This window comes from Microplitis mediator, chromosome 2, assembly GCF_029852145.1.
Source record: "Microplitis mediator isolate UGA2020A chromosome 2, iyMicMedi2.1, whole genome shotgun sequence".
Classification (NCBI taxonomy): Eukaryota; Metazoa; Arthropoda; class Insecta; order Hymenoptera; family Braconidae; genus Microplitis; species Microplitis mediator.
The window spans coordinates 6,426,596-6,451,437 of record NC_079970.1 but is presented as its reverse complement, the minus strand read 5'-3'; the positions used below and the strand labels follow the sequence as shown (position 1 = coordinate 6,451,437).

The window sequence follows — 24,842 nt, the reverse complement described above, 5'->3', positions numbered from 1 at the left end:
GGATACTAGATACTTGCACAGTCAGTAGTGACTCGAGAATCGAGGAGAGACAAGAGGGGAAGTAGAAGTACTCATCGTGTTTTCCATTTGGCTCTCACGCGCGCAAGTCGAATTCTTCTCAACTTAACCCAAGTCTTAGTCTCCGACAGATGGAGGGGAATAGAATGTATAGAACAGAACCTGGTAAATAATGTGAGTGTTGAATTACTGTGTACATATACAACATATATATACTATACATATACATATACATTGTAATGCCTCGCTCTGGGGAATGAGAAGTAGAAGTATAAGCAGCAGCAGCGACCCCACCACAATTTTTATGGCAGTAAAATTAATACGCGAGGTTTCCGCTCCAGTCTGTGTGTTACAAGTACGTGGTCTCTGGTCTATAAGCCAGCCATCGGATCAGAAACGTTAGACTTGGCTTCGTATCTATACTGTAGTTACTGATAATAATAACAACAATAATAATATTATTAAATACAGAAGTGATAATAATAGTGGATAAATATTCAGTACTGGGTGCTGAGTTACGTTTTTTTAAATAAAATATTATAAAATAAATTACAGTATTGTGTGAAAGGTGATTCATAATGCCGTTAAGCATCAAGGTTAACCTCCGGGTTACCGGACACTGTAACCAGGGCGGCCGTAAATACATGGAGGACATGTTCAGTGTCGCTTACCAACAAACTTCCGATGATAAGGACCTGGAATACGCGTTTTTTGGTATTTTTGACGGTCATGGAGGAGGCGAGGCTGCTAAATTTGCTAAGGATCATCTTATGGACATTATTGTCAAGCAAAAAAACTTTTGGAGTGACAAGGATGAGGATGTGCTACGAGCGATTAGAGACGGATATGTTAACACACACTACGCTATGTGGCGAGAACTGGGTTTGTATTTTTATTTTTACTTTTATTTATTGTCATTTTTTTTGCCAGGGTTGTAAATCTGAATATTTATGATTTTTAAAGTTATCATGAAATTCTGCATCATTGTCCCGCGTATTTCCCCCACTCTTGGGATCATAAGTTTAGAATCTAGGTTATGTAATGAGCTGCACTAACCTAAAATATAAATATTTATTGTTTATATTTATTGTATACAAAATAGATATAGATTTTATGAGATTTTATGTTGACATTTATGATGACAGATTATGGAAATTTATTCAAATTTATTAGTATGCAAAAAAAAAAAAAACCTGGATTTTAATTACAGTTAATTGTTTTTTTTTATGACAGACAAATGGCCGAGAACTGCCTCAGGACTGCCGTCAACAGCTGGTACGACTGCTAGTATAGCTTTTATACGCAAAGGAAAAATTTATGTGGGACATGTTGGAGACTCGGGAATAATTCTCGGTTATCAGGATGAAGATGATCCTCAGTGGAAAGCGAAACCACTGACTAGAGACCATAAACCGGAGAGTGGACCGGAGATGATAAGGATCCAAGAGTCCGGAGGAAAAGTTATCAGCAAATCTGGTGTGCCGAGAGTCGTTTGGAACAGGCCTAGGATCGGGCACAAAGGACCTGTACGAAGATCTACTCATATAGATGAGATTCCATTTTTAGCTGTGGCGAGATCTTTGGGTGAGTGTCAAATAAAATTTTTAATTGGCTCAAGTTAATTATTGAGTCTGACTGTTGGGTTATTTTTTTTTCTAGGTGACTTATGGAGTTATAACTCAGAACTAGACACTTTTGTTGTCTCGCCTGAGCCAGATGTTAAAGTTATTAAAGTTGATGTCAAGTCATATCGGTGTCTTATCTTTGGTACTGATGGTCTCTGGAATATGCTGACACCTCAAGCTGCTGTGGCAATCGTTCAAGCTGCTGAACGACACAATGAAAAACATTTTATTGCTTCGCAGCAGACAGGAAATCTCTTACCGGTAATTTTTTAAATTATTTAATAAATACTAATTTTCAGTGTCCCTGTAATTGGACACTTATAAGATTACGCGGCAGTCTCGTGTTATTAAAAGTTGAATATTTATTCAAATACTCGATCGATTGTGGAATTTAATATTTAAAAAAAAATTTTTAATGGGCTTGCGCATTAATTAAAAATTATAATAACTTAATAAATTTATCGAAAGAAAGAATATGATACTGAATTTAGCCGACTGATAATTTTGGTATTTTTTAAAAATAATAAATTATTAAAAAAAAAAATTTGTAAAAAATTGCACTTATAGCCTTCTTAATTTTCTACAGGTGCATATTTTTTTTTTTATTATATCAAATTATTGTAACCATTGGAAATATTACTGTGGCCATAGTAATTTTTCCATGTGTTTATTTAAATTTATGCAGGTGGCAGATAGTCCGGCTTTACTATGACACCATAGCATTTCAAACGAAAATAATTTCTCTGTGTAAAAGTCTATTCTTTCTTAGACTCTTATTCGGGATATTGAACTTGACATCAGACAAAATTTCTGGAGAATCGATTTAATGATTTAATTCACATGAAACACATCATGAAAGATTGCCAAATCCTAACCAGGAAGGCAATTTCCCATGATAGATGAACCTTTCAAACTCCACCGTCCATCTTACGGTTTTAAATAGATTAATATTAATGATCTCCAAGCTGACCTTCATATCCTCAGCACTTATCACTACACCTGTTGCCTCCCAAAACTTAACTATAAACTTGACAAAAAGATTCTGAACAGCCTCCAGTCTCCAACGTGTCCTGCGTAATGTGACAAGATAACCGTCCCATATTCCACATTTTTTTATTTTGTCCACAGCCCTGCTATATATCATTTATTAATTATAATAGATGCGAAATTATTAAATGTATTTCTTATAATGTTCCAGGGAGAATCACAAATGTGGATAAACCCTTCCAAGAGTTTAGTAGATCGTGCTCTAGAACGTTGGTCATCAACGCGCTTACGAGCTGATAACACAAGTGTCGTGACATTGATGATAGATCCACCAGGACCATCACGCTGTGAAGTTTTAATGAATCGTCGTCAAAAAGATGCCGTACCTTCAGTTCCAAAGACCATACCTACACCTCTAACACCACATCCGTGTAATTCAAATCCCCATGAGCCCAACATCGACAGGACCCAACCACCAATGGCCAATGTCGTCGTGCCTCCAACTCCAGTAGCAGCAGCATCAAATTTAATCAACAATACGGTCAGCGAGGATTCAAATCAAACCATCAGTCCTTCGTCGTCTTCATCCGGACTAAATGAAAGTTTACCTGGTGACTATAGTTTCCAAGAAAATTGTGTTAATTATGAACCGTTTGTTGATAATAATAAACATGAAAAAGTTGAAAATAGTAATGATACTTTAAGTGAATCTAGTGTTAAAGAAAGTACAAGTATGGAGAATATTCAAGTTGCTGAAATATCCTCCAGTGATATAAGTAATGATGATGCTGGTCAACTTTTATCTGACGATACTGTTGATGATAAATCTTCCGCCGAAGAAAATAACGAATCTACAATAAAAAGTGATACAAATATCAATGACAGTGTTGGTCAATCATCTGTAAACGATTCCTTAATTGAGACCACTGTTGCAGAAGAGGAACCACTTGATAAAGATTTTACAGAAGACACTGGAGATGCCCATCAATTGAAAAGAGAAAACGCATTCTTTGGATCTTGGGAATCATTCAATAGCAGCGGATCTAGACTAAATAATTCAGCGAATTCCAGTCTGGCTGATTTGATTTCCTGTCAAACGTCTGTCGAAAAAAATAATCCAACAGAAATTGATTGTGAAAAGGATAAATTTGAAAGCCTGTCAGCGGATTCAAATCTTGATAAACCGTCTGATTTTTCCAATGAAAGTATTACAGATGAAACTAAAAATTTAGAAAGACGTGAAAATGATTCTGTACAAACGTCACCTCAATTGATGCCAGCTACGTCGACATCTGTCACAGATGATCAAAAAATGCCAGCCCCGTCTCCAGTAGATACTGCCAGACTAAAACGACGTCGCGAAACTCCACTCAGACCAGGCTCAACCCGACGTACAAAAGAAATCGTTAACAATAAACGTAGACACAGTTCTACGTTAGAAGATGCTGAAGATCCTGGTATCTGTGCTGTACCAGAACCGCCTAATTTTAAACGTCGCACGCGATCAGAAGATAGACGATGTGATGCAAATGCTCCAACTGATGAGAATAATCCAATAAATCAAGAGCAGTCAAAACAACAGTCATTACGACATGATCGAGTACGTCGTTGGCCTGGTAATTCACGTTGCTCTGTAGTATCTAAATTAAGAAACGTTAATTCTCCAACAACATCCTACTCAGCAGCAACGAATACCAGTACACCAAATGCTCGTGAAAAATTGACAGTATCACCGACGTCATTTCAACGACGTAGTCTTGAAAAGAAAGCAACTCCAGTTAAAACAATAAGAAGACCATCAATAAATGGCTCGAGTCGGGTTCAATTGAGAGGAAGTTTCGCATTAAGAGATTGGGATCAAAGTAAATCAAGTCACCACCGTCGTCGTCGTCGTGGTGCTCGTGCTGGAAGTTGTTCATCTGATAGGTCAAGATTAAATCATGTTATTACTGGTGGCGCTGCTTTGTCAAGTGATCCAACGTCGTCTTCCACCAGCACACCTCAGCGTTGGCTCAGGTCTGATACGATAGCTGCGATTCCTATTAAAACTTTGAGGTCTCGGAATGTTGACATTGCATCGGGACACACAGTTCCTCCTCAACTGGCTCACCAGTACAATATTATCAAGCAAAATCGGCTCTCATTGCCGCCTTCCAACACCACGAAACTCCGGATGTCCAGTACGCCGTCTAAAGTTAAATCGACGACGACGACGACAATCGCTACGGGATTAACGACACCGGGAAAATTAAAACAAGCTGGTGGTAATATTGGAGGAGCCAATGGGCAATCAGCTTCTGTTTCACCAAATTCTGTAACCGGAATTGCTAAGAGAGTCAAGTCAACTCCTTACAATCCGAGCGCTAGATCACTAGGTACCCGGTCACGTCTAAAGCGTCTCAGTAAATAAATAGTTATGTAGATATAAATATATATATGCTTATATATATTTTTTTTCTTTTTTAATTAATAGATGCTAATTAAATTAAATTTGTTTTTTTTTTCGTTATTATTAAATCTAAAGATAAATATAAATATATATTTTTTTCTTATTATATTTTCTTTCTTTCTTTTTTTTTTTTTTTTTTTTTTTAATTATATTTTAGAACTTTTAATTAATATCGGTTCTAATTTGATGCAGGTCACTGGCGCTAATCATTAAAATTAATTTCTTATTTTTATTATAAATTGACATCATCGTTTCATATATTCTTCGCGACATATTTATCTCCATTAATCATTTTTAAAATGTGTAGTATATCTACATTAGACATTCAAAAAATCGGCTATTCTTTTTTTTTAAAAGGTATACGGAAAATATTTTTCGAGATGACGTAAAAAAAAGTGTCAAAATTTGAACTCTTAATATTAAAATTAACAGCCACGTGATCGCAATTTTAAATTTTCTATTTAAAAAACGCGGGAAAAATTTTATTTAAAATGGAATTTTACTACTCATCAGCGAATCAGTGTATCGGAAAAGTCAATTGATATTTGTGTTGGAAATTGAACGCACTACAAAAAAAATCTCTCAATTTTGATAAATTTAATTTTTCAAAAATTAAAGTCAAAGTCAAATTCATAGTAAATTTCTGCATTATTTGACTTTTCTGACGAAACTATCACACATAACGTAAAATGCTACAGGACCTTTTTTGTAGGTCATTTAATTTCCTACAACTTATTCTTAACAAAGTTTTCGAAATTCTTGAAAGTTTTTTAGTTATTTGCATTTAAATGTCAATTTGTTCCGAGAAATCGTATTTTGGCCGAATTTCGTTACTTTTAAATGCAAATATCTAAAGAACTTTCAAAAATTTCGGAAACTTGATGAGAGATAATTTGTAGGAAATGAAATGATCTACAAAAAATGTTCTATAACATTTTACGATAAGTCTGATAGTTTCGTCAGAAAAGTAAAATAATACTAAAATTTAATAGGAATTCAATTTTGATTTTGAGTAACTTTTGAAAAATTAAATTTATCGAAAAACAATGAGATCTTTTTTGTAGTGCGTTCAATTTTCTACCAAAATGTCTATTGATTTTCCCGATACATTTATTCGCTCAGTGATAAAATTCCACTTTAAAACAAAATTTCCCCGCGTTATTTAAATAGAAAATCAAAAATTGCGCGGTGGTTTTTACAATTACTATTAAAAGCTCCAATTTTAGAGATTTTTTTTCTCGTCATCGAAAAATGTTTTCCGTATAATTAAAAAAAAAAAGTAGTCGATTTTTTTGAATCAGTCTAATCTACATATATACAAAATATTTATGTATATATATATTTTTTCTCTCTTTTTTAATTACGATCTTCCCGAAAAAAGTTTTAACGTTTAAATAAATAATTAGTGCGATAATTTTAGTCGAATGAAAATTAAAAATATAAATATCGGGAATTAAAATAAATAATGTTTAAGTCTTTATAATTATTTTTAAATAAATAATTTATTTATTATTTTTTACTGTGTATTTTGATTTAAAAGAAAAAAAATCAATCAATTTTTATATAATTATTTTAGTCTTCCGTTTAAAATATCGAACAGCAAATTGATTTAAATCAAATTAATAGACAGTAAAATTATTTAATGGATATTTTAATTTAACGAGCGAGTTTATTTATTTCATAATTGAAACACATGAAATTAATAAAAGAAAAAATGATTTTAAAAATATATTGTTAATTGTATATAAATATATTTGACGTGCCTATTAAATTACCAGCTGAATGTGCGGATAAAAAAAAACAATTAACAGCACTAGCTTTTATGGACTATAATTATTTAATGGATTTAAAATCATAATAAAAAAATATCAGTCTCGCAAATTTTTGTTTTGACGACTAAATTAAAATTTAAATCCATGATACAGAAGTTAGTCATGATTCTGAAATTGTCAGACAATTTGCAATTTTTGGATTTTATTTTTTCAACGTCAATTGCAAAAAAAAAAAAAACCTAAAAAATTGCACACGCAGAAAATTTGAAACACTACAGGTGCAATTTTTTGAAATATTTTTTTTTTTTAATTTATCATTTTAAAAAGAATCCAAAAATTAATAGTCGGCTAATTTATAATACTGAAGTTAACCGACGTCTGATAATTTTTTGATTTTTGTAAAAATGATAAATTAAAAAAAAAAATATTTCAAAAAATTGCACCTGTAGTTTTTCAAGTTTTCTACATGTGCATTTTTTTAGTTTTTTTTTTTAAATTTAAAAAAAAATTCAAAAATTATTAATTGGATGCTAATTTGAGGATCATTTAAATTTACGTGAGAATTATAAATATCATATAAATTAAAATAAATATGTACGCATTACATACTTATTGCGTTTACCTAAAATAAAAAATGAAAATATATATTTAATTATACCCATATATGTGTAAAAAAAAGTATAAGAAAAGTCTTTATTTTATGGCGTTTAATCGCTAGAAATAAAATAATAAAAAGTTTATTTTTTTCACAATAAAATAATAATAATAAAATTATTTGCTGTTAATTCGGAGATGTGTGTAAAGAAATATTTAAAATTATAAATTAAAATAAATTTGTGTGATTACAGTCTCCAATTCTGTATATTTTAATTAAAAATAAAATAAATAGTACGAAAAGTTAAAATAATTACTGTTATTTATTATTGTTTATTAATTTATTTTTTTAAAATTCTTTAACAAATAAACAATAAATGCGCGCTTTATTTTCACGTGACATTCGAGTTTGACACTTTAATTTATGTTTAAGTTTACACTGTATTTACATTTCACGTTCATACCCATCAGTTACTCGTAAACGTACTCAAGTATTTACAGATAAATATGAAAGTCAAGAAACGGTCTCTTTACATCAATAAACATATCATTGTTGCCCGCTCTCTACAATATATTTATATATATAACAATAATAATAATAATATTAACATAAATAATGTCAAGACAAGTCTTATCTCAGCTTCAACACTAAACCTTTTAATTATTCACGCCAACCATTCGCAAGTGATAATTACTTTTAATTATTATTTATTATGTAATAAATTACTAGAAAATATAACGTTGGCATATGGTCACCTTTATCTTGCATTTTTAAATTACTACTAAACTCATAATACTTAAGAACCATTTACTCATTTTTTCATTCATAATCGTTATCATGTGTTGTATGATACACTAGCAAATGTTATGTTTAAACGTACGTACATTCTTATGACATGATAAAGGCAATAAGGCACAGAATATGTTATGCGGATTTAAAAAATTTGCATAACATTTACATCAATATGTTATTAGACAATAAAGGCGCATTTGCAGATTGTGTTTACATTATTTACACTTATAATTTTTAAATTAATACTTTTTTTTGTAGGAGTGTTCGAATCGGATCGAATAATTTGAAAATTTTTTAATTGTTCGTAACTTATTTTTAACTTTTTAGTCAGTGTCCGCTACTTTTAAAAAATTTCAATGACTCAACTGTCAGGTGTATTAGAATTTTTTTAATTAATTAAAAAAAAATTACAGCATTAATTGAAAAAAAAACAGAGCTGAGATATAGAATTTTAAAAAAATTTATTTAAAGTTGATACCAATTGGAAGTTGAACGAAATTTGGAAAATAAATTTTAGTTAAATTTTTATGTTAATTTTCAAATCTTCTAGGCTAAAATTTATTCAACAAATTTCGTTTAACTTCTGATTGATATCAACTTTAAAAAAATTTTTTAAAATTCTATACCTCAGTTTAATTAAACTTTTAATTAATTTATAAAATTTTAATATAATGACAATTGAGTCATTGCATATTTTTAAAAAATTGCGAGCACTGTTTGTCTTTAAGGGAAAACGCCATCGGACCTTTTTCTCACAGAAAAATAAACGGGACTATTTTTGTTGCACTCGTAGAGTAAATGAGAATTTTTTAAAAATTTTTCTCTTGACGAATTATAAATTTTGAAAATACGAAATGTTTAACCCTCTGTTAACGTTTCCAGTGTTTATCAGTCAATTAAATTTAATTGAAAATCTCTTGACTTTAATTACGAGCTTAGTTTTTAAAGTAACCAAAAGTAATTTTATAGATTTATATCTGACTTCTATTTACTTCTGACAAAATTTTTAATGATCGGAAAAAATATTACCTCCTTAGGTCGTTCAAAAGAAAATTTTCAAATTCGAAGACACAAATAATTCAAAAAAATTCAAATTATTCAAAAATTTGAATTATTCGATTCGATTCAATACAAATAATTCATAATTTCGAACTATTCGCACACTCCTAGTCATTTGATGTCATCATTTAATTATAATTAAAATTTTTTTTTTTTTAAATATATATATATATAGAAATACAAGTGAAAAATAGAAGGCTGGCTTTTAATTAATACAGTCAATGTTTAATAATAATAATAATAATTATAATGATATTAAGACACACTCATACATTATTTAAGTACTCTATTTTTTGGCCAAATATAAAATGTCAAAACCTTATTTTCGTTGGCGTTAAATAAAAGTCAATACTTGAATGGTATATTTGATAAATAAATAGCAAATGTCAATTAATAAGTCAATAGAAGTAGTGATGAAAAAAAGGTCATATGGCAATAAATTGTTATAACAATCATAATTATTAAATACATGAGGTCTTATTGATTGCTGTAATTGTATAAATAACGACTGAGAATTTTTTTTTGTTTTTTTTTTTTTTTTTCGTTTTTTTAATTATTTAATATTTTAAATATCAACAGTTGTCGCAATGATGTCAATTAACTATAATAAATATTAACATAGCTGTGTAATTAAACGACACAGCCTTTTCTTGTTCCGTACATGACTTTAAGCTCGGGTAATAAAATTTTTTTAATAAACGTATTGGTTTTCTCAGTTAGCATGTCGCGTCGTTGATCTTTTTTGTAAGATTTAATACCCGGTCGGTGTACAAGAAACGCGTTATTGAGAATAAGAAAATCATAATTTAATACACAGAGCGCATAACCTTGTGGCATTTTATCACTTTTACCTTCCCAGCTTAAACGTTCTTCGTACATTGGCTCATTATTTGTACCGATAAATATAGGTTCCCAGTGAGCAAAATTACCAGTACGTTTACCAACATGAAATACCGTAAGATCCGTTGTCTCGACAGCATCTTGCCATTCTTTCCCTTTGGGTATATTGTGACAAATTGAACACAATCTCTTGTGAAATGGTATTGCGCTGCCTGACTTGAGCATTTTTATCTAAAAACAAATTATCATTTCATTAATTTTATTTATTTATTTATAATTATCAATATAAATTTTATTTAGTGTCAAAGTGGTCAAAAGCAGTATGTATTAAATTCAAAAATACACGGAGTGAATGTAGAGCAGATGACTATTTATTTAATCCCCTCGGAGTAAAATTTACGCCGAAGCGGAGTTTATTTCAATATTGAAGCTCTGAATTCGAATGAATCCGGGCTTAAATAAAATCCAGATCCAGGGGAGTGATTTTTTTTTAAACTCTGAAACTGAGTGATGAAGTAAATTCGGATTTAAATAAAATTCGTAATCACTCCGAATTTACTCCTCATTTTCTACAGTGTATGAATAAAATTACATATAGGGTAGGAGTACCGTTTTTGGCTACTTAGAAATTTTGAATAAAATAATTTGTAAAATACACAAAAACATAAGTAATTTTTTTAAATGTGTTTGAATATATCGCGTGCTTAAAGGTAAAAGGGCTTATAACAATTTATGCGCCCTTTTACCTTTGCAAAGGTAAAAGGGCGCATATTTTTTTTTTTATTGCCAATCGAGTAGTAGACACATTCTACGCTTAAAATTGAAAAAAAAAAAATTGAAAGGTAAAAGGGCGTATGTCTTTAATTATACGCCCTTTTAAGAATTCGAAATTTTGGTGATCTAAAGGTGAAAGGGCGTATCATTTTTTTTTCTTCCAGCTCACAAAAGAACATATCCATGAATGGGTTCGACTCCTAGTTCGGGCTATTTATATTTTTCTCAATTTATCTATAAATTGTCTTATTGAGAAGGTTATTTGCATGTTGGCATGTTTAGGTTTCCACTCCATTTAAATATAGTGGAAACCTAAACATGCAAACAAGCAAACTTGTCTTGTGAAACAATTATTTAACATTTGGTATAAAAAATACAATTTTTTTTATGCGCCCTTTTACTTTTAAGTAGTACTTTTCTTAGAGGTGAAAAGGCGTATGTCTTGAGATACGCCTTTTCAGCTTTAGGATACCAACTTTTTTTTTTCACAGATTTTTACGTTTCGGACAATTTCAAACCGAATGGCAAAAAAAAATTTTTTTATACGCCCTTTCACCATAAATCCCTATTAACCCTTACCTATAAGCCTTTTTACCTTTAAGCACGCGATATTTTTATCACACGATTGCGATAAAAATTTTTTTTAATACGTTTTCATTACTTAAAATAAAGTATTAAAAGTCCAAAAATGGAGCAGTGGCCACAAATGGTACTTCTACCCTACGTATTTAATCTCTTTAAAAAGTAATTAGTATACAACTGTTCAAGTATTCAAAAATAGTAGATGCATACTATTTTTTAAAGAGACAATAATAGTCTCGATTCAATACATGTATGTAATTTTATTCATACACTGTAGAAAATGAGGAGTGAATTCGGAGTGATTACGGATTTTATTTAAATCCGAATTCACTCCATCGCTCGGAGTCTCGGAGTTTAAAAAAAAAATCACTCCTCTGGATCTGGATTTAATTAAAATCCGCATTTACTCGGATTCAGAGCTTCAATATTGAAATAAACTCCGCTTCGGAGTAAATTTTACTCCGAGAGGATTAAATAAATAGTCATCTGCTCTGCATTCACTCTGGGTATTGATGAACTTAATACATATTGCTTTTGACCACCTTGGCATTGAATAAAATTTATACATTATAATTATGCTCGCTTAATAAACTCATCAAATTATTATCAATATTTATGTAAATACCAGAATTGTTTTGTTAACTGGCGGTTGACTTTTTTTATCAACTTCAAATATTGGTAGTACAAATACTTTAGGATTTGATTTAGATAACGCTGGATGATCATTTTTACGTATCATCTCGAGAAAATTATCCGGCAAACCTGGATTAGGATAAAGCTCAATATCACTCGCGAGTACGTAGTGAGTTATGGCAGATTCACGCGCAATATTACGCCCAACATTAACAGGATACAAAAGTTTCTTTTCGTTTTTATACATTTTGTTGTTTATAACATTTTGATTTGACCAAGGTGCCCCAAGACTACAGTTATATGGCTCAGAGGATAATACTTTTTCGCTTGACGGTACCTGAAAAAAAAAATTTTTAAGATTAGATAGATGTACAAATAAGTTATTTATATTAAAATAAAGTATTACACTGTAAAAAATTAGCGGAGTGAATGAGCGGATGTCTTTTTATTTATTTAATCCTCAGAGTGAAATTCACTCCTAAAAAGAGTTCTTTTTAGTATTAAAACTCCTAATCGAATTTAAATAAAATTTAGATCACTCCGAAATTACTCATCTGAAAAAAACTCCCTATTGACTCCGAATTCGGAGTGATTTTTTTAAAACTCCGGAACTCCGAGTGAATTCAAATCCATAATTACTCCGAATTCACTCCAAATTTTTTGCAGTGTAATAGGGTAAGCCGTTTTTGGCCACTTTAGCGTCAGTTTTGGACACAAAAAATTTTTAAAATACACAATGAAAATATGATAGTAAAGTTAGCAGACATTTGAAATTATAAAACATTTTTTTTAACAGATAAATAATGAAAAAAAAATATTTCTAAAAAAATGCACATGTCGGAAATTTCATAAACTATACGTGAAATTTTTCAAAATTTTTATTTTTTTGCTAAAAACAATCAAAAAATTTTTAAATGTCTGCTAACTTTATTGTCATAATGAAAATTAATTTTATTGTACCGAAGTTAACGTTTAATAATTTTTTGATTTTTTTCAAAACGATAAATTATAAAAAAAAAATATTTAAGAAATTGCACCTGTAGTTTTTTAAATTTTCTACATGTGCAAATTTTTTTTTTTTTTTTTCGTCATTGATTTGTTGAAAAAAAATCCAAAAATTGTTTACTAATTTTCGGATCATTTAATTTTTAAATAAAATTACTTTTATCACATTTTTACAATGGGAGTTTTTATATTTTTTAATTAATTAAAATAAAGTATCGTATGTCCAAAAATGGGGCAGTGGCCACAACTCCTACTTCTACCCTAAATAATAATAATAATCAACGAACCGATCGGGGTACATGTTTGCTATTGAAATAAATATGAAAGGTGGTGAATTGTGATACAAGTGGACTCCCACAATTTCTCAAGTATCTGATTGAATCTAAAGTCGGCTGAAAGTCTGTGCCTGGTGCATGTAAAGCAATCGATACTGGTGCTTGCCAGCGTCGCAGCAACGGCTCCAGATTGTCGAGAAACGTAAAGTCCGCATGGGTCGTATAAGTGACGCTTTCCCAACATCTAACGTAAATACTCATTGGCACATAGTTATAAAGTACCCAGTAATCGCCGCGTTGGGCAATTCTAGCTTCCAGCGACTTGTCGTTACACTTTATTATGTCCTTTAAGCTCAATGACGACGACACCGCCGCTGCTGAAGGTTGGGCCAGCGGAGAGCTCTGCAAAAAAAATACATAAATTAAAACTAGTCGATAAATTAAAAGAAAAAGTAAATAAATGAAGACAAGAATCGTACGTTGTAGTGCTCACAGTTGTTCAGTTAAATAGTTAAATAATTATTCTCAGTATGGCAAGGACTGGAAGAAGGAAAGGTAAAAAAATGAATAGCTCTGGAAGTAATTGTTGTAAGATTTAAAGCCAAAAGATGAACATCAACAGCAACAGCAATAAATTATAAAGTCATTGACATGAAATACTCACCTCTTGACCGGAAAGGAATAGAGAAGAACTTTGTGCAGTCTCTGATTTATGACTCGTCTGTTCCTTATTTTCAATGGCCTTAGATGCTTCAATAGATTCCGTTGGTTTATCTTTACCTTTTGAAATTAATCTAGAAAATCTTCCTTCAACGCTGCTTGATAATCGTGTTGTTTGACTACTTTGATTATTGTTGTTGTTGTTGTTGTTATTTGCTTGAATTTCATTCGAAACTTCTTGTACACTAGGTCCCGATGAGTTATCCCAATTAGAACCATCCTCGACCCAAGCTCCTGTTCTGAAGTGAACGCATATGTACAGAAGAACGCAGATGTTGACGACGACAGACAGCCGCAAGGCCCAATTTCTTCTCACTATCATACTTGTAGTTGTTTTATTTAAATTTAGCTGGAGATTTATTGTTATTTTGTTGTTTTAAGTACTCGTGCTAAGATTTTAGTATCATCTTTGGATTGATTTATTGACATGGATGGTCGCAGTGCAACCGGGTCTTCACAATTACGTTCTTCACCTCCTGGCCCTGTAATACAATTATGATATTTATTATTAAAAGAGACCATAGAACAACTAAGACTTTGTAACTACTGGATATTTATATGTATATACATGGTTATTTTATTCAAAGCTGTGCTTGTCAATTATATCGATTATCATGTAGAGAAAACCGGGGCAAAACGGGTAGGGGACAACGGGGTATCCCCAAAATTTAAGAAAATTTTTTTTTTCTTTTTGAATACTTTTTAAATATTCAAAAATTACTTTTGTAAATATAATTGAGCATTATTTTGAGTTTTTTTTACTGTTTTGGAAAAATTTTGTTTTTGTAGAAAAATATTATGAAATAAATTTGGTTTTTTTTGTCTGATCACTTTACAATAAAAGAACTCCCTAGAGACTAGAAATAATTTCTTGCCTCAAGAAAATTTTATTTTTTCAATTTATAATTCAAAAAATTTCTTGAAGTGAATAAAAATATTTTGCGTCAAGAAATCCTTTTTTTGTGCGCAGATATTTTATTTTTCACCTTTTTTAGCACTTCGCCCACAAAATATGAAAATTTTTTTACACAACATTTTGAGGTGGCCCACTCGTTTTTTAAATAAATAATTGATCAAACAGGATCTAATAATTGTCGAATGTGATTTTTTTTTACTCCGCTTTCATTTTAATTCAAAAGAAAGTGCTTTTCATTTTTTGATTTTTTACTTAAATTACAAAAATAATAGGAAACAAATTTTTTCAACTTCTGACTTTCAATTAGCTTTCGAGGGTACACCCTACGGATTCTATAACATTTTTTACTACCACCCGTTCTCAAGTTATTGATAAGAGAGAAGTTAATTAGTAACTCTAAACATGTTTATTCGAAAATTCTATGAAAGTTTGTAATAAATTTGTAGAGTTTTGAATATTTTTTTATTTATAACTAATCAATAACAACAAAATTAATTTGTGAACAATTTCAACACAATATTAGCAATAATAAAAATTCAATTGAAAGTACAAAACCCAACTTCTCAATAACTTGAGAACGGGTGGTAGTAAAAAATGTTATAGAATCTGTAGGGTGTCCCCTTGAAAGCTAATTGAAAGTCAGAAGTTAAAAAAATTTTTTTCCTATTATTCTTGTAATTTAAGTAAAAAATCAAAAAATGAAAAGCACTTTCTTTTGAATTAAAATTAAAGTGGAGTAAAAAAAAATCACATTCGACAATTATTAGGTGTTTTCTGCGATTTTGGACAAAAAAGAATTTTTTTCGTTGGAACTACCCCATTGGATCAATTATTTATTTAAAAAACGAGTGGGCCACCTCAAAATGTTGAGTAAAAAAATTTTTTTTTCTTGAAAAATTTTCTTTTTTTATAAGGTACAAATTCTACCCCAATGCTAAGACAAACAAAAAAAAGTATTTTTTCGACCCACCCTACCCCATATATTACTTATTAAAATATAAGTAATGTATAATTAATAAGTAATTGTATTATCTGCCAACATAAATTATAATTTTAACAAAATAAAATAAATTAATCAAATTTTTTTTGCAATAATAAAATTAATTTTTTATCAACGGTTTCGTAAAATTTAAAATGTGTTATTATAATTCTAGGTGACAATTAATATAACTTATATAAAATATTACGATTTGAAGAAGACAACTATACATTAAATCATCATTACATAGTTGAGTGAGAAAAATATTGAGCAAGAGACTACTGAATACAACTACAACTTAAATTATTCATACTTTTTATATTACTATGGAGAATTAAATGAACAAGAGAAATCTCATTTAAAGAAATCGAGGTCTAGTCAAGGCTCTTGGAAATATATTTCAGATAAACTGGAAATTACTGGCGGCAAAAAAAAAATTTAAAAAGAAAAAAAAATTAAAAAGTTCGAGTCCATTCTCTGGACTGAGAGGATGCGAAAAAAACGGAAGTAGACTTCACTGGCTATATTTGATAAGCAATCTCCTGGTATCTTCAACGTCCGTTCTTATTTCGTCAGTTATATATATATATTCTTTTTTTTTTTTTTATTTAAACCTTTTATTTTTTTTTGATCATCAGTAAAAAAATTTATCTCACATACACACGTGTGCATTACACAATAATTCATCATTACATTTTTATTTATTATTTTTTTTCTTTTAACGCAGCATAAAAAGATAATGATAGAATAATTTAACCGACAATTAATTATTATTGTATAATTAAATTGTATATAAATAAAGTGAATGTGTTACAAGTAATATAAAAAAAACACCTCAAGGATTATTACACATGGAGATGTGTATCCGGTAGATTTACCGGTGAATCATCTATACCTTTCTCTTTTTTTTATTTATAACATAATTGTTATCATTATTTTATTTTCCTGATATACATTTATTTTTATTTGTGGCTTTATAAACAAAGTATAATACTGTCAACATTTTTGATCTTTAGAACTTCTAAAAACGCGTCAATTTATTTATCGCACACAGTAAAAAAATTTTTGTTAAAATTAACACAAAACTGTGTGTTAAAACAAAATTTTACACATACTTTTATGTTGTTTTATAATTATTAATTTGTGTAAAAAAAATGAAACAAGAAAATGTTAGCATTCTCTGTTACCGGTTCTAAAACTTTAACACATTCAAATGTTATCTGCAACACACGTAAAGTGTTGATTTAATATTTTTATTTGTGTTATTTTGATACTAAAAATTTATGTATTTATAAGATTAACAATGACTACACTGTAAAAAATTTTCGGAGTGAACGCAGATTAAATCCGGATCTATCCTGAAGTTTACTCCCCTGATTAAGAAAAATTATTTGAAATGGTTCGAAACAATTTGAAATGATTTAGAATAATTTGAACCCACTAATATATAGATATACACTTGGCATAGATTAAATCATTTTTCTTAATCAAGGTCCGAAGGGGGGTTTATTTTAATATTAAAACTTCGAATCGGGGAGAAAGCGTATTTAAAAATAATTCACATCACTTCGAAATCACTCTGCAGAGCATGCTGGGAAAAAAAATTATCTATTTACTCCGAATGCGAAGTGATTTTGTTTAAAACTCTAGAACTCTGAATGATGGAGTGAATGCGGAGCGGATGACTGTATTTATTTAATTTTCTTAAAGTAAAATTCACTCCGAAGGGGAGTTTATTTTAATATTAAAACTCCGAATCAGAGTGAATGCGGATTTAAATAAAATCCAGTTCTCTCCGCTGAAAAAACTCCCCCTCTACTCCGTATGCGGAGTTATTTTTTCTAAAACTCTGGAACTGTGAGTGACAGAGTGAATTCGGATTTGAATGAAATCCTTAATCACTCCGAATTCACTCTCGATTTTTTACAATTTACGGTAAATTCAACACATTCTCTGTGTTACTTCAGTAAATTAACACGTGCTCTATGTTAAAGGTACATTTTAAAAGTGTTAACACTAGACAGTAGCACTGAGCATATGTTACTTTTGTTTCAATTAACATTTTTTCGTGTTAAAAATGAACTAATCAAACAACACAAAAGCAGTGTGTTAAATTAACACACGAAAATGTTACATATTTAACATAAAATTTTTAACACAGATTTCTTTCTTTATACGAATCCGAAAAATTTTTTACTGTGCGGCGATATAACGCGGAATAAAATAACAGTAGACTACAATAAAAATTATTATATTAATTGCATAATTAAAAAACTTGTCATTAAATAAAAATAAAATAAATTATCAATTAAAATAAAAATTTTTTTTTGTGAGTATGCAAAGCAGACGATAAAATGCGAGCGAAAGCGATTTTGATGCGAGAAAGCTTTCACCGCTTGCGTTTCTCTAGTCCTCTAGACTGATATAAATTAATATTTCATATATATCTATATATTTAAATATTCACAGAAGCATAAAAGGTATAATTTAAAAAATTAATAATTTACACTGTGAAATAATTAATAGTTAACCATAAATTATTTTATATCTCCTATATAATTTTAAATATTAAATTGCCGCGTAATATTTAAATTTAAATAAATAAAATTTCTTAGAACTAAAAATGAAAAACACGTAACTTTTATCGAGTACTTTTGAATAACTAAAACAAACTAAATAAAACAAATATAATTTCATGTGTAAAACTAATTCAACCAGCACTTAACACAACACTTGAGTCGTAATTTGTTAAACTAAAAAAAAATAAAACCTCTACTATGACTCAAGCTTTATTTTAATCGCTTAATCTTTTGATAAAATTCAAACTTAATGGCTCATTAACGTCATGAACTTTTCTGTGACCTAAACCTTAAATATAAAATATGATAAAAAACTGAATACATAAAATTATACACTGAACAAAAAATTAACTCTTATAAAAACAATATTTTCGTAAGTAGTAATTAAATATTTAACTTGAAGAATATTTTTTTTAAAAGGAAATCAAAATTTATTTACAGAACTCCAAAAAAAAAAAAAAAAAGATGTGGCATTCTCACAGATCTCTCCGCTTTTTAAAAATATGCATTTACTTTCAACTGTCATAATTATAGTAAAATTTTATAAATTAATTAAAACCTTAAATGAACCGAGGTATAGAATTTTTAAAAAATTACTTAGTTGTTATCAATTAGAAGTTAAATGAAATTTATGGATAGAAAATTTGAAAATTCAAATTATTAAATTGACATTAAAATTTAACAAATTTATTTTCAGTTTCGTTTAACTCTCAATTGATATCAACTGTAAGTAATTTTTTTTTAAATCTGTCTCTGCAAAATTGTCTTTTTTTCAACTAATGCTTTAATTTTTTTTTAATTAGTTGATAAAATTTTGACACGATAATGACAGTTGTCAATGAAAATTTTTAAAAAGTGGGGGGAACTGCCGGAGAATGCGCGTAATTAAAAAACAATTAAAACCTTAATTGAAAAAAAGACAACGTAATTACCGATAATTGTCGCCGTGATATAAAATTTGTAAAATTACTCACAGTTGTTATCGATTAGGAGTTATACAAAATTTGTTGAATAAATTTCAGCCTAAAAAATTTGGAAATTCAAATTATAAAATTGGCATTAAAATTTAACTGAAATTTATTTTCAAAGTTTCGTTTAACTTTCAATTGATATCAACTGTAAATAATTTTTTTTAAATCCGTTTTTGCAAAATTGTCTTTTTTTCAACTAATGCTTAATTTTTTTTTTAATTAGTTGATAAATTTTTGACACAATAATGACAGTTTTCATTGAAAATTTTTAAAAAGTGGAGGGAACTGCCTGGGAATGTCCGCAATTAAAAAAAAAAGTGGGGGACAGTGTCTGAGAATGACCTTAAGATAATGGATTTCAATGAAGTCATCGAATTTTTCCGTTAAAAATCCATTACATTAAAAATTTCCACTAGTAAAAATTTCTAAAAAGAAAATACAAAATTTCTGAAAGTTATTTTTTCTCAGAGAAAATTTATTTCAGATTTAAATTCCCAGACTGTAGTATAGGGTCAGCACATTCTTTTAATAAAAAAAATTCCGTTAGCTCACGTTGAAACGAATCAAGGTACACATGGCGTATCATAAATTATTAGTGTACGTGTAACTGGTGTAAATTCATTGGTAAAATTTTACTATAAATTCCTTAAATTTCTAATTCCTCCGCATGATGAGGTCACACGCGAAACCATTAATCTTTCGCTGAGCTTCCTAGCGTGTTGACCAACCGTCAAATAATAGATATATTGTTAATATATCAATACAAGCGCATGTGCAATCACACTTGTGTGTATGGTGTAGACTTTAGTTATATAAATATTGATATGTAGGCATAGGCACAGATATCGACACTAGATATAGACCAGGTCGACACGACACATTTTTACTTTTAGCTTTAAAACATCATACCTTGATAACTTTCATTCTATAACCCTGAGTACGGTTATAATTAAATAATAAAATACATCACCCTCACCTAAAATCATTAGTTTTTTTTTAATGAATATTTTATACTCCATTTATTTCTCTACAACTCATTTATTTTATGATCCTGGTTAACAGGAAATTAACAATTTTCGGATTTATTTTTTCAAAAAAAAAATTACAAAAAAATAAAAAATAAAAATATGCGCATGTAGAAAATTTAAAAAACTACAGGTGCAATTTTTTAAAATATTTTTTTTTTATAATTTATCGTTTAAAAAAAAAAACAAAAATTATTAGACGTTGGCTAACTTTAGTATCAATGATTCTGAAGTTAACAATTTTCGGATTTTTTTTTTCAACAAATAAATTACAAAAAAAAAAAAAACTAAAAATATGCACCTGTAGAAAATTTAAAAAACTTCAGTTGCAATTTTTTTAAATATTTTTTTTTATCATCTTCAGTATCATTTATTTTATCGTTAACATTAATAGTAATGATAGTATGACCCTGAAGTTAGCCGACACCCGCCATTTTAAAAATAAAAAATCATATAACTTTAGAAAAAAAAAAATTTTTCAAATTTAAAAAAAATGCTGGTGTAGATTATTCAATTTTCTAGACAAGTATTTTTTTAAAAAGATTAAAAAATAAAAACTCGAGGTATAATTTGAAATTAAATTTTAAGATTACTTATTTTTTATTTAAAAATTATTACAAGCCTCAATTTTTCGAAATGTAGACGAGTATTTTTTTTATTTTTGACTTTTCCAATTTTTAATCTGAAAATTAACCTTGTAATTTAAAAAAAAAAAACAAAAGTTTTATAATTTTGAAAAAATACTCGTGTAGATTTTTTAATTTTCTAAATGTGTATTTCTTTTGAAAGATCAAAAATACTCGAATTCTTATTTAAAAAAAAAATCATAAATTTATAATTAATTAGTTAACAAATTTACAAATTTAAACTCTTAAACACGGTGAATAAATATTCCAAAAACTTAAAGTATTTTGGTAGTTCTCTTACAAGTTTTAAATCGGCAGCTAAAGCTCTTATGAATAATCAATAATTACAATAATTGTTTAAGTGTATTAATATGTCAAAAAATTCGAAGTGTAATTTTCTTTTTACTTATGTATTGCAAACAAGCCAAAGCATCTGTATGTATTACTTGTAAATTGCAGAAGTGCGTTAAATAAATAAATAAATAACTAACTAAAAGCTGATTCGTTTCTAAAATTTATAGTCGGAGGCTTCCGCATTTATGACTACGAGTGGGGAACAGAGCCATTGTCCAAAAGACATTCCTTCGATGAAAAATATTCGATATCTTATCGAAAAAAAAAATATCTATGAATAAACTATAAGTATAAAACTTCAAGTTTGTAACAGTAAAAATTTTCGAAACGAAATATTATTGAAAAAAAATTCTAAAATGTGAAACACATCGAAGTACCATTTATAGAAAATAATTAGTTACAGAATAGTAAATACTTGAACTAAAATAAATAAAAACCTTGATTGTCATCGAAAGATATAGCAGTCCTACATATACTAGGGTGGGCAAAAAAAAAACTGATCGAAAGATGATGAAAGAAACATTCTGGTAAAGTTTGAGCTCTTAATATTAATATTAAGAGGTGCCACTTCCTGATTTTTGATGTCCCATTTAAATAACATGGGAAAAAAAAATTTTAAATTTTGAATTTTATATCTCAGCAATGGCTCATTGTACAGATAAGCTCAAGAGATATTTTTGTAGGAAATTAAACGGTCTTCAAAAAAAGTCTCATTATTTTTTGATAAATTCATCTGTTGAAAAGTTATTGGAGCTTGAACTCAAATTTATAGTAAATTTCGAGATCTTTTTACATTTTCAGCGAAACAGACTTATACACAAAATGGGCACTGGCTCCCACTCATAAATAAAGGAGCCTCCGACTATAAATTTTAAAAACGAATTAACTTTTAATTAATTATAAATTTATGAATTTTTATTTAAAATAACAATTAGAGTACTTTTGATCTTTCAAAAAAAAATACACGTTTGGAAAACTAAAAAATCTACACGAGCATTTTTTTAATTTTTAAAAAATTTTTTACATTTTAGAATTTTTTTTCAATAATATTTCGTTTCGTAAATTTTTGCTGTTACAAACTTGAAGTTTTATACTTTTAGTTTATTCATAGATATTTTTTTTTTCGATAAGATTGTCTACTCGAGAACTTGTCGCATATCGAATATTTTGCATCGAAGGAATGTCTTTTGGACAATGGCTCTGTCCCCCACTCGTAGTCATGGATACGGAAGTCTCTGACTACAAATTTTAAAAACTAATTAGCGTTTAATTAATTATCAATGTATGAATTTTTTTTTTAGATAACAATGCGAGTATTTTTCATCTTTCAAAAAAAATACCCGTTTAGAAAATTAAAAAATCTACATGAGTATTTTTTCAAAATTCAAAAATTTTTGTTTTTTTTTTAATTACAAGATATTTTATTTAAAAAAAGCGGATAACGGTTAATTTTTGGATTAAAAATTGGAAAAGTGAAAAATGAAAAAAAAAAAAACACTCGTCTACATTTCGAAAAATTGTATATAAAAATCAAAAAGTAATGAGGTTTGTAATAATTTTTAAATAAAAAATAAGTAATCTTAAAATTTAATTTCAAATTATACCTCGAGTTTTTATTTTTTAATCTTTTTAAAAAAAATACTCGTCTAGAAAATTGAAAAATCTACACGAGCACTTTTTTTAAATTTGAAAATTTTTTTTTTTTCTAGTTATATGATTTTTTATTTTTAAAATTGCGGGTGTTAGCTAAATACATGCACATGGAGGAAATTTAAAAAACTACAAGTGCAATTTTTTAAAATATTTTTTTTTTATAATTTATCCTTTTAAAAAAAAAAAAATTATTAGACGTTGGCTAACTTTAGTATCAATGATCCTGAAGTTAAGAGACAATTTACAGATTTTTTTTTTCAACAAATAAATTACAAAAAAAAAAAAACTAAAAATATGCACCTGTAGAAAATTTAAAGAACTACAGGTGCAATTTTTTTAAATATTTTTTTTTTATAATTTAGCCTTTTAAAAAGAAACCAAAAGTTATTAGACGTTGGCTAACTTCAGTATCATTTATTTTAACACCAACATTAATAGTAATAATAATTATCATTATTATTCTAATGAAATAAATGATAAAGGTATCACGTGATTCAAAATAATAACAATTATAGATAATTATAAAATTACCTTGCAAAGAAGAACCAGTGCATGCTTGAAGTAGTAACCGAACACGCACGACAATTATCAAGACCACGATTTTTTACTTTATTTTTAAAATAATATTATTACTATATATTTAAATATTTATTCTAGTAAAACTGACAATTATCCATTAAAATAGACGCGGCAATCCAATAATAGATAAGCTGACGAGCGGCTCAGATTAGATAAGATTAAATAAAATCAAATTTGCAACCGGTGTCAGAACCAGAGCTGACTGAGGAATTCCACCCTCGACACCGACCTCGTCGATATGATTCGTCGTCTCTGCATCCAATGCACTGGACCAAAGACTGTCTCAGAACACAACCACTACCATCACGCACCACTACTCCAAAGCAAAACTCCAGTCTTTTGTGTCATCAACAAGAAATGGCCCTACTATGCTGCACTGCTGAGATCCACACTTTTTTTTTTATGCCTGTGATATCTCGGACATTGACTCGGTTATTTTTCACAAAGAAATAAAAAATATTTTAAAAAAACACCAACCACAGATGCGTATGAAACCAGTAGTCAAATATTGTAACACGTCTTCGTTGTCAAGGACTAAAACTTAATTGCACTTTCTTCACTATCAAAAAAAATTTATTTATAATTTAAAATCCGTCCAAGTAAAAGTTTTAAAAAATAATTTATTTACTTACATTTTTATTTTATAAATTAATATATTTACTGTTTGTAAACAAAAAATAACCAGATCATCACTTCACTGGTGGGTTATCTTGCAGACACTGATGATATAAACCACCTTTTTTTTATTCAAATATTTATTGTTAGATTTGCTGAGCTCTAGCTCTAGCCTAGTTAACGTAACTTGGTAACTCGTAGGGTGTATTCTGGCATTACTCTTTATACTCACTACTGGTCTGGTTCTGGTACTCGTCTGGATCCACCCCACTCTCGTTCTTCACCATGTAGCCTCCTGACAAGCGAGCTGATAGGTGTATTTGTCCAACTCAAGTTAAAACTAAAACTGCAGCACCACCACCACCATCAGGAGCACGAGTGAGGACTGAGGAGTGCGGAGTAGACTGATAGTTGATCAG

General features: G+C 28.9%; 2 protein-coding genes across 10 annotated transcripts; one reads left to right on the top strand and one right to left on the bottom strand.

Annotated features, from left to right (window-relative positions):
• Positions 1-4: 4 nt before the first annotated feature.
• On the top strand, positions 5-8,528 carry LOC130664014 (probable serine/threonine-protein kinase nek3). 2 transcript variants are annotated; one of them, XM_057463639.1, is made up of 5 exons: positions 5-192; positions 574-900; positions 1,252-1,602; positions 1,678-1,904; positions 2,842-8,528. In XM_057463639.1, the coding sequence occupies exons 2-5, from the start codon at positions 597-599 to the stop codon at positions 5,038-5,040; spliced, it is 3,081 nt and encodes a 1,026-aa protein (XP_057319622.1). In that variant the 5' UTR covers positions 5-192; positions 574-596; the 3' UTR covers positions 5,041-8,528. The 2 variants fall into 2 exon arrangements, with proteins under 2 accessions (XP_057319622.1, XP_057319621.1); XM_057463638.1 differs by lacking the exon at positions 5-192 and having other exon boundaries at positions 218-900.
• LOC130664015 (beta-1,4-glucuronyltransferase 1) lies at positions 7,869-24,810 on the bottom strand. 8 transcript variants are annotated; one of them, XM_057463640.1, is made up of 6 exons: positions 24,441-24,810; positions 23,761-24,367; positions 14,071-14,608; positions 13,419-13,808; positions 12,119-12,463; positions 7,869-10,368 (listed from the first exon to the last, which is right to left on the bottom strand). In XM_057463640.1, exons 3-6 carry the CDS (start codon positions 14,446-14,448, stop codon positions 9,928-9,930), a joined length of 1,554 nt encoding a protein of 517 aa, XP_057319623.1. In that variant the 5' UTR covers positions 14,449-14,608; positions 23,761-24,367; positions 24,441-24,810; the 3' UTR covers positions 7,869-9,927. The 8 variants fall into 8 exon arrangements, with proteins under 8 accessions (XP_057319623.1, XP_057319629.1, XP_057319625.1 ...); XM_057463646.1 differs by having other exon boundaries at positions 24,286-24,367; XM_057463642.1 differs by having other exon boundaries at positions 23,761-24,362.
• Positions 24,811-24,842: the final 32 nt, after the last annotated feature.

Excerpts from the sequence above, each read along its gene's own strand:
- LOC130664015 (XM_057463643.1), bottom strand. The coding sequence starts at position 14,448 with ATGATAGTGAGAAGAAATTGGGCCTTGCGGCTGTCTGTCGTCGTCAAC. Across the intron at positions 13,809-14,070 it reads TATTCCTTTCCGGTCAAGAG|AGCTCTCCGCTGGCCCAACC; the intron begins GTGAGTATTTCA and ends TTTTTTTTGCAG. Across the intron at positions 10,369-12,118 it reads CAGTTAACAAAACAATTCTG|ATAAAAATGCTCAAGTCAGG; the intron begins GTATTTACATAA and ends ATTTGTTTTTAG.
- LOC130664014 (XM_057463639.1), top strand. The coding sequence starts at position 597 with ATGCCGTTAAGCATCAAGGTTAACCTCCGGGTTACCGGACACTGTAAC. Across the intron at positions 901-1,251 it reads CGCTATGTGGCGAGAACTGG|ACAAATGGCCGAGAACTGCC; the intron begins GTTTGTATTTTT and ends TTTTTATGACAG. Across the intron at positions 1,905-2,841 it reads AGACAGGAAATCTCTTACCG|GGAGAATCACAAATGTGGAT; the intron begins GTAATTTTTTAA and ends ATAATGTTCCAG.